Source organism: Ictidomys tridecemlineatus, chromosome 11, assembly GCF_052094955.1.
Source record: "Ictidomys tridecemlineatus isolate mIctTri1 chromosome 11, mIctTri1.hap1, whole genome shotgun sequence".
NCBI lineage: Eukaryota > Metazoa > Chordata > Mammalia > Rodentia > Sciuridae > Ictidomys > Ictidomys tridecemlineatus.
The window spans coordinates 118,338,589-118,348,688 of record NC_135487.1 but is presented as its reverse complement, the minus strand read 5'-3'; the positions used below and the strand labels follow the sequence as shown (position 1 = coordinate 118,348,688).

The 10,100-nt window shown below is 37.0% G+C and overlaps 1 protein-coding gene across 1 annotated transcript; it reads right to left on the bottom strand.

Annotated features, from left to right (window-relative positions):
- Positions 1-3,078: 3,078 nt before the first annotated feature.
- Positions 3,079-9,154, bottom strand: LOC144368352 (myomegalin-like). Its single transcript, XM_078027173.1, has 4 exons — positions 8,262-9,154; positions 7,160-7,303; positions 5,609-6,165; positions 3,079-4,039 (listed from the first exon to the last, which is right to left on the bottom strand). The coding sequence occupies exons 1-3, from the start codon at positions 8,529-8,531 to the stop codon at positions 6,013-6,015; spliced, it is 567 nt and encodes a 188-aa protein (XP_077883299.1). The 5' UTR covers positions 8,532-9,154; the 3' UTR covers positions 3,079-4,039; positions 5,609-6,012.
- Between the last annotated feature and the right edge of the window lie 946 nt (positions 9,155-10,100).

Genomic DNA, 10,100 nt, shown 5'->3' with positions numbered 1-10,100 from the left:
ATTCATGTAAAATTAAGTATAGAGATATTTTGAGAGTTAATATTAAATTATAGCTTGGGTTAAAGTTAGAGAATGAATATGTAAATCAAAAAGAAAAATATAATTACACATGAAAATATATGTAAGTGTACATTTTTCAAATGGAGAAGGGTTTAATAGGAGACATAAATACACATTTTTTTAAAATTATAAACTCAGATAAATGTATATTAATATGTAGTAATACTTATGAAATGGACGTGTCTAATTAACAAAAATATTCTTATTATTATATATGATGCTATATTAATATTTTTAGGTATAATATTACATTTAGGATTACTATTGTTTTTAGTGTAGGGTTAGGAATTAACATATATATATTGAAAATCATGAATATTCATAAGAATGTACATGAGTATATTTGTATGGCAATATATATCCCTATATATGGGTTTGTTTTTTTGGGAGGTGTTTCCAGGGATTGAACTCAGGGGCACCCTTGTCCACCAAGCCACATCCCTAGCACTATGTCAGTTTTTATTTAGAGAGTCTTACTGTGTTGCTTATTGCTTTGTTTTGCTGAGGCTGGTTTTGAACTCCAGATCATCCTGAGACTCCAGAGCCACTGGGATTACAGGTTTGTGTCACTATGCCCTTGGTATATGTTTGAAATAGGGAAGTGAGTCTTATAAATACACATTTTAAAATTGTAATTGTAGAGATAAATTTTATATATGCATATACAATTATATATGTAAATATACCATTTGTAATTGAATATCTAAGTTGAAATACACATACACATTCATATTACTGCACATATACTTATGTAAATGGGTTTAGGTATAAGGGTGTTGTGAGAGTTAGTATTAAATTATGGCTTGGGTTAGGGTTGATGTTTGGGAATGAATAAATTTTTCAGAAAACATGAATATTAATGAACATATACTTGTGAAAATATCTATGAAAATATATATAAACACATATGCTTTAAAACAGTGAAAGGTTTAATGTGAGTTGTATGAATATACATTTCTTATTTTGCAAATGCAGAAATAAAAAATATATATTCATACAAAAATATGCAAATATGCCATTGATAATTGAATATATGTATCAAAATACACAAAAAACATTTATGTAAGTACATAAGCTTTTATGTAAAATTAGATTTACTTAAAGGGGTATGCATAGGATTAGTATTAAATTATGGCAAGAGTTAGCAATATAGCTATGGAATGAATATGTATATCAAAAAACATGAATATTTCTAAGAATGTACATGTGAAAATATATAAAAATATATTTTTTTGAAATAGAAAAGAGTTTAATGTGAGACATATACATACACATTTTTAAATTTGTGAATACACAAATAAATATACATATATAATATATATGCAAATATATTTTTGATAATTAAATATATGTGTCTCATTACACATGTATATTCACAATTTTATGTATGCGTCTATATTAATGTAGATTTAGGTATAAGATTATATTTAGGTTTAGTGTTAAATTTTGTGTAGGGTGATGGTTAGGGTTAGTAAAAAAAAATGCATATGAAAAACCAAGAATAGTCATTAGAATAACTCATGAATATAAGTATGAAAATATAAATAAATACATATGTTTTGAACTAGGGAAGACTTTATTTTTTATTTATTATTTCAAAAAATTTAGTTGTTGAGTTTTATTTTATTTATTTATATGCAGTGATGAGTATAAAAACCCAGTTACTCACACATGCCAGTAAATTGCACTACCACTGAGCCCCAGCCCCAGCCCCAGCCCTGAACTAAGAAAAGTTTTAACATAACACATATGAATACAGATTTTTAAAAATAGGACTGCACAGATTTATTATATATATGAGTACATACTTATACATATTCTAATATAACATTGATACCTGTATACATAGTTATTTACAAATGAATATTAAAATTATTATATATGCTTTTATTTAAAGGTAGGTTTAAGTATACAAGTAAATATAGGGTTATTATCACTTTCAAATTTTGGTTTACATTTATGTTTATCTTTAGGGAATAAATATACTAGTTGGAAAAATGAATACACCTAAGAATGTGCATGGTAACATTTGCATAAAAATTAACATAAATATGTTTTGAAATAGGGAAGGGTTAATATGAAATATAAATACAAATTTTTAATATGCAAATGCAAAGATAAATTTTATATATGTATATATAATAACACTTCTGCAAATATAAGTGATAAATGTGTATGTAAATATAAATACATATGAGTATTCATATAAGTATATATGCTTTTATCTGAAGGTAGGGTAGTTATAGGGGTAAAACTATGATTAGTACTAAATTTTGTATATAGTTAGGGTTAGGGAATGAATAAGTATATTGAAAAATATGAATATTTTAAGAATGTACATGTGCAATTTTGATGTTTTGAAATTCTGAAGGGTTCAATATGAGATTTAGGAAGACACATTTTTAATTTTTGAAAGCAGATATATGTATATATATGTATATAAAAATGTATATATGCAAATATACCAATGATATATGAAGGCAAGTCAAATTACACATAAACATTAGGCAATGAATAAGTATATTGAAAAACGAGTAATTATAAGAATGTACATGTAAAAATGTGCATTAAAATACATAGAAATATATGTGTTTTGGGATAGGATAAGGTGTGATATGTATAAATACACATTTATTAATTTCCAAATGTACAGATAAATTATATGTGAACATATATAAATACTTATGTATACAATTATCAATTGGATATTTGAATATGTATGCAAGAATATTCATATTGCTATATATGCTTTTATATTAATGTTCGATTAGGAATGGGGTAAATTTAGGATTAATAATAAATATTGTGTAGGGTAAAGGTTAAAGTTAGGGTATTTATATATATATATATATATATATATATATATATATATATATATATATATATAACATGAATATTTAAAAATATGCATGTGAAAATACATATAAAATATATTTGAAAAATGAACATAGACCTAGTAAAAAAGAACATTATATGGCGAAATGTTGACAATAACTAAAGGAAATCCACTGCCATATATACAGTTGGAAACATATAAGTTTAATATACAATAATAGAAAATAGAAAAAGTACAAGGGAAAAAAAGTTTATCTCAGATATTTCGAAGCAGTGAAGGCAAGATAACAAATGCAGTCATAAAGCAAGACTCAAAATTTCCTCAAGGATTTATTGAGAATAGATGATTTGAACATAGAATTCAATTATGAGTCAACAATAAAAAATAAGTGAAAGATCAACAGAAGTTTCAAATAAAGCAAAGACTTTATATAAAAAATACATATGGGGTAAAGAAAAACATTACAAGGAAAATTGGAAATGCTTTTGAGATGACAGATAACAAAGATTCAACAAATCAAAGCAATAGGAGGCTGATGAAGCAGTTCATAATTCCACCTGCTTACATTAGAAAAAGACACAGGATAAAATCAGTGTTGACTCTGATCATGCAACTTGAGAAGCACTAATAATAATTTATTTCTAATAATAATTAAGAATTTGCTTAGAGTAGATATGTACATGGAGTTCAGGGCCAATGAATGTAGCATATACTAACGTGGGATCACAAAGAGTGCAGCACCATAGCAGGCAGATGAGCAAGTGGCCAGGTGCAGAATGGTGTCCTGAAGATGTGTGCAGGTCAGCTGAAGATCTTGACTTTGTTGTCTCTGGATGGGGTGGAAGAGAAAGGAAGGGAAAGGACTATTTCTTAGTTGTTTGTGCTGCTGGATCCTGGGCACATTGACCACAACCATAGAACTTTTTTTTTTTTTTCCTCTGATGTGTGGTTTGGTCTTTGGAGCATTTTTCTTCTAGGTCCACTCCCACTCTCTGTGACACAGGCCACATTTCATAAGATGAGCGTACACTAATCATGTGACCTGTCAATGCAGGGACCTGTGGTGGCTTTGCTTCTTTTGTGGCTCCTGGAAGGCAAGGGTCTCAATGCTGGAGCACACAGAAGGACCCTTAACGATTTCACCTGCAAGTAAACAAAAGAATTCTGTTCAGATGGAACTGTTAGACCCCACTTATGATGCCCAGACACTGGAATTAGGGCAAAGCATGCAGGAAGGCATAAACATGGTGGGAGGTAGTAAAAAGAATGAGTCAAGGGGATGCACTGGATCTGGAGGAGATTCCAGGTTCCAGCTTAGAGGATAAGCTTCCCTGTGCACCCAAATCCCTGGTGCCCCAGCCATAGCCCTACTGCATGTCATATGGTCAGATCCTACTACTGTCCTTTTATTACCCAGTTCATACTACATGTTATGTGGTCTGAAGAAAAATAAAGGCCTTGTCATATTCCAGGAAAAGAAGGATGAAGCATGAAACACGCACATGTAGAAACAGCCTGTACTGAAGAGGACATATTGGGGCAAGTTCCCCTGTTAATTGTGTGTCTCATTTTTCATAAGGAGAAGTCAAATTGGCAGGGACCTCAGAGATGGTCCACCTTTAACAGATGAAGGGTAGTAGCTCACAGAGGCAAAGGGGCCAGCCAATGGCATACAACCAGTTAACATTTAGCCTGGAGTTAGAGACCAGAAATTTGGAACAAAAGAGGGTGGCCTGCACACTGGAGGGAGCCAGCAGGAACTGGAGGCTGTGGGTTAACTTGGCAGGGATAGGAAGAGGCTGTACAGAGCCAATCCTCTAAGTGTTGTGTTAAGAGGCTCAGGAAAGAAAGCAATTCTCGGAGAACCAAAGGGAATTAGAAAACAAGAGCTAGTTAATATACATCCCATGCTTGATCACACTATGGGTGTCAAGGCTCTCAGGGTACAACTTAGGAACATTCCTAGAATGCTCAACTGCTCTGATGTTTACCATATAAGTTTAAAGGTTTAATTTCTCATATTTAAAACAATCAGTTACACATGAATTTTCTCTTAATAGGATTTCTAGGGAATTATTAGCACAGCATTTAAGTGAAAGTAGAGAATATCTGCTATATATATATATTTTAAAACTTTTCCCTTAAAGTGTATTTTTTTCTTTTCTTTTCTTTTTTTTATTGGTTGTTCAAAACATTACAAAGCTCATGACATATCATCTTTCATACATCTTTTTTTCATTATCAGTTTTTTCTTTTATATCCAGGAGACCAAATGGATCTTCCTTCATGTTTTTTAAAGAAAATGAGATGTTAAAATAAAATGCTGTTCTTAACCTAATTTTGTGCACTAAAGTCAATTTATAAGGTTATGCCTTATTTGGTTTTTCATAAAGTAGTTCAGGAAAGTCCAGAATGCACTTATGGCCTCAAGATCTCTTGGTAGACAACTAATTCACAGAGAGACTTTGAAAGTTTCTTCCCTCAGGGACCAACTGAACTGCATTTCTCTGGATCCTTGCTTGACTGACATCAAGGAGAGAAAATTGGGCTAAAGGGGAGAGATGGTGAGGAGAGGAGAATAATAACAGGGTAGAAAGCGGAGGGGGCAGGAGGGTGAAGGGATGGAATCTTAAGAGGAGGCTATCCAGGAGCTAAGACCTGTGTGGTGAACCTGATATCTCCTAGAAGGTAAAGGAGGTCAGGGTCACTTACAGAGCTGATGTCAGATGGTGATGTATTTGAAGCAGGCTCTGTGACTGTGTAAGATGGAATCGTTGCTTTCGCTCCAAGTTAGTCCTTGCCTTCTTCAAAATATCATGTGTCCTGGTCACTGAAAGAAGAAAAGAGCCCCAGAGAGAAGGAATTTCCAGCTGGGCCCTACTTGCTGGGCATGCATTTTCTAGAGCATTTTCTTCTCACCCCTCAATCATGGCCTCTTGCTGACCCCTTTTTCTCCCCCTCCTTCTGCAACCACAACTGCTCATGTCACAGGAGGGTTGGGCCCAGTGCATCAGACTCTCCCTTCCCAACATTCCCAGTGCCTCTGTGGTCACTGTTTATCTGCAGCACAAGTGGGACATCTGCAAGACAAGCCCTTTCCTCTGCTGCTCCACAGCTCAGGGGCACCTACGCTGGCTGACAATGAACTGCTCCATGTTCTCCTTCTGCTGGTTAGCAGTCTTCAGACGCTCAGCTGTGCTCTCAAGGAGCTTCTCCTGTTTCGATACTTGGGCTCGCAGATCCAGGAGCTCCCTTTCCATTGATTCATCCTGGGGAAGAAGGACAAGCTCTCAGACAACAGTTTGGAGACCGAATGTATCCAGTTCTTTGTGGTTCCTACCAATCAGAAGCAGAACTCCAATCTTCTCAGCAGACTGAGTTCCCTTCATTATAGCTTCTCAATCCCTCAGTTCAGAACAGTTGAGAAAAAGACCACAGGTAGGAATGTTGAGAACCTGAAAGCCCCCAATCAAGGATCAAGGAGACCCTGACTCCAGACCCACAGCAACTCCCAACTGTGAACAAGACCTCCAAATCAGTCCTTGAAGTAATTTTGTCTCACCCTTCTCCCATCCATGCTGGACTTGGAATTTCAGAGATACTATGTCTGGGACACAGGGCTACCTGATGACAGTGTTCACATTTCAAAATGTCTGTACGAATCTGAAGATGGTAAAGTGCTTCCTTGTAATTAGCATAGTTTTTTCCCCAAACATACCAGTTACATTAATATGGAAATAAAAACTAGTGAGCGGATCCAGATTCTAGTCCAACCAAGGCAGGACAATTCTTTAGGGGCTCTACCTTTTCCCCAGACTGAAACAGAGATAAAAGGTGTGTTGGGATTCTAGGAGCATGACTGAAAGAAGCTGCAGGATCACAGTGACTTCCTTTGATCTTTTGACCAAGAAGCCCTGAGGAATGGAGAAGCTTCAAAGGCCCCTGAATTTTAGTTCAAACTTCAGATTTATTGGAAGCAGATATTTATAGATTACCATGGCATCTATGTCTGTGCTTCTCCATTTCCTTTTCTTCTCTTTGAATTATTATCTTGGGGTTTGGGGTGTGAGGACAAAGTAAGGTAATCAGAGCTTCAATGAAAACATCCACCAGGGGTCTCCCTCCAGGATGCTACATTAAGATCCAGCACATTCTAACAACCTGTGTAGCTCCTGACCCTCAGAAAGCCCTGGAACTGAGAATACAGAATCTCATGGGGCAGAAGAGCAGGGCTTATACCAGAAGACAACACTGGCCTCTTACCACTTTGCCAGGCAGCCCAGGGCCATGGATACTTGGTAAAGCTGCTCTCCAGAACATGGTCAGGAGCGAGGCTGACTCATCTAGGGTGCGCTGCAGGGCATGAGCACTGCTTCTTAGCTCATGGAAACATTTGCTGCCTGGTGCCTGTGGAAAGGTGGGAGGGAGCCATGGACATCACTGAAGTTGAGACATCACAGGGCTCACGACATTGCAGCCCTGCACAAGACTCAAGCTTTCTTTGTTGATGAGGCACAAAGCATGGGCTGCTTGAACCTGCAAAACCCTAGCTCATCCCTTTGAGGTCCCAGGACTGAAGTGTGGCTCCTTTTACCTGGAATGACTCCTCACCTGGACACCCTATATAAGGCTGTCACAGCTCATTCCCATGTCATGTCCTCTACAGACCTTTTAACTTCCTTGCATACAATAAAAGACCCCTCTGCACCAGTGAACTTGAGGTACAAGAGGTGACTTCTCACATTGGGCTTGTGGCCCATTAGTTGGTTTATGAATAGGGGTATGTATCTTGCCCTGAAGTGGGGGTTACCTGGATGCAAGGCTCTGTCTATACATCCATGGGTCTCTCATAGCTCAGACAGCACAGCCATTGGCCCTTGTTGTCTCTGAACACAGATGCACTCTGAGAAGCATTTGCAGATTGCCTCCCTCCCACTGCCAGATTCTTACTCTTTCCACACACAAGGCCTTTATGGATGTGAATCCCTTAGTACCTGTCCTCCTGACAGATTTTAATCCACATGGGTCAGCATGAGTGTAACAGATAATGAGCCATGAGACTGTGCTGATTTCAACATCATATGGGCATCAACTCTTAACAAATACTTTACTGAGGATGGTGGCAACACTGCACAGACATCTCTGTGGCTCTGAGGCAGAATATCTAGTTGGTTTCCTATACCACAGAGTAGAACATAGAATGAATAAGGAGATAGGGAAGCAAGGGCTTGGCTAGAATAATTGGAAGATGCTTCCTCTGTCATTGGGAGATGCAGGCCACAAAAATAAATAGGGGAGAAGAAACTAGAATTAAGGACAAAGGGCACAAAGAAAGAGTGAAGGCAGGAGCTGCAGGTGTGACTACCTCTGAGCCCTGAGCATCAAGGCCCAGGAAGTTGCATGTGGGTGTCAGGAGAGACTGGATCTGTTCAACCAGCTGTTTCCCCTCCGCAATCTGATCTCTGAGAGCAGTATAGTCATCAATGTGGCCTATGATGTGGCGGCCATGCTTGTTGGCGAAGGAGCCATCCATAGAATCACCCTCTAGCTTCAGAGAGTTCTTCATTCCTGAAGGATCATTTGAATCCAGCTCTGAAAAAGAAAGCCACAATAATAAAGATCTGCTGTTATTCATGAAAATATCCTCAGTTCTCACAGTGCAGAGACAGTGAAAGAGCTCAGGGTCAAGAAAGGCAGCCTTCAGAAATGCAGGGTGGCTCAAGCCTATAGACACATTTTGGTTTCTTTATTTTTATAATCTTTCTTACAACATTACATAATGATAAACTTTCCAGAAGAAAAATTTTGTTTTCATTGACAAGTGGGCTATTCAGGACAATATTATAAACATGAAAGCTTTCTGTATAGAAAAGGCACAGACAACTGAATAAGAATGTGTACAGGGCAATGACCAAAAGACAGCAATAGGACAACTGTGGCAAGAAGAAGAATGAGAAGAAAGGCAGCCACAGAAGTCTCAAGGAACATGGAAGATGCTTTCTCTGTGAGGAAAAAGGATGTCGCACACAGAAAATTTTCTAAATTCACATGACACACTTACAGAGGACCAGGAGATATTTGCATTAATAATTTTCCTTCATTGTGTCCAAGCCCTTTAGTTGTCATATTTATACCATTTGTCCTGGTGACAATGACAGTATCTGAGCCAGGAGAAGAGAAAGAAGAGCTGTGGAGGACCAGAGTTAGAAAATCTATGCCAACACCCCAAATACAGAGGAAATACCTGAATCTAGGGAGTAAAAACAACCAGTGTCAAGGACATCACAAACAGCCTGCACCCCAAATCATGCACAGTCTGGCCTTCACCACACAAGATCTAAGGTGCCAGGACTTCCCTCTCATATCATTAGCCGATATATGTCACATAGAAAAGCAAAAGTCAACAGATTGATATGTTTCTATTATTTAGAAAAAAAATGTTTGATGGATGGATATTCCACATGAATGTAACTTCCAGTAAAAACTTGTTAGGTACAATTTCATAAACCAACTTTGAGTATAATTTTCTATGTGCTTTCTAGTACAATGCCTTGTATTGAAACTTAAATATGCACAAAATCACATACATATATAAAATACACATACATATGCATATATATGAAATATGTATATGTTAAAATATTTATCAAGGGCTGGGGTGCAGAGTTCAGTGGTAGAATGAAGAAAAAGAAACCACTCTATATAGTGTGGCAGGTCTAGCATACACAGAAGAACTTGGGTTCAAATTCTCTGTATTATAAAAGTAGATCAAAATGTAAACTATCAACAAAAGGAGTTCCTGGTAAGAGGAGAGTGAGTCATAGCCAGGTTCCAGTTCAGGCCTCTGGAAGCTGAGAACAAGAGGAAGAGCAGGGACTGAGCCATGCTGCTGCATCTCAGCTGGTACATGGGAACACAGTGACAGGGAAGCCCTGTCAGGAGGAAGTGAAGAGGAAACTCAACACCACACCCACCATGGCAGCTCCAAAAGGGCAAGGCAGCAACCTAATGTATGCTGAGCACTTCCTGCCAGCTGGGTACTGTGCTTAGCAGTTTACAGATATATCTTACTTACAGGCCACAATAAAAAGTCCATGAAATAGTCCACTTTCATCTGACATTTGAGGACATTAACTGAAAAATGAGTATTCAGTGCAACCAGAGAAAATAAGGATTAATATGACCCAAGAATATCTGGCATGAG

Bases quoted from the DNA above. Each gene is read 5' to 3' on its own strand.
- LOC144368352 (XM_078027173.1), bottom strand. From the start codon at position 8,531: ATGAATAACAGCAGATCTTTATTATTGTGGCTTTCTTTTTCAGAGCTG. The intron at 7,304-8,261 runs GTAGTCACACCT...ACCTTTCCACAG, and splicing joins TTGATGCTCAGGGCTCAGAG to GCACCAGGCAGCAAATGTTT. The intron at 6,166-7,159 runs GTAAGAGGCCAG...CTTCTTCCCCAG, and splicing joins CTGGGCTGCCTGGCAAAGTG to GATGAATCAATGGAAAGGGA.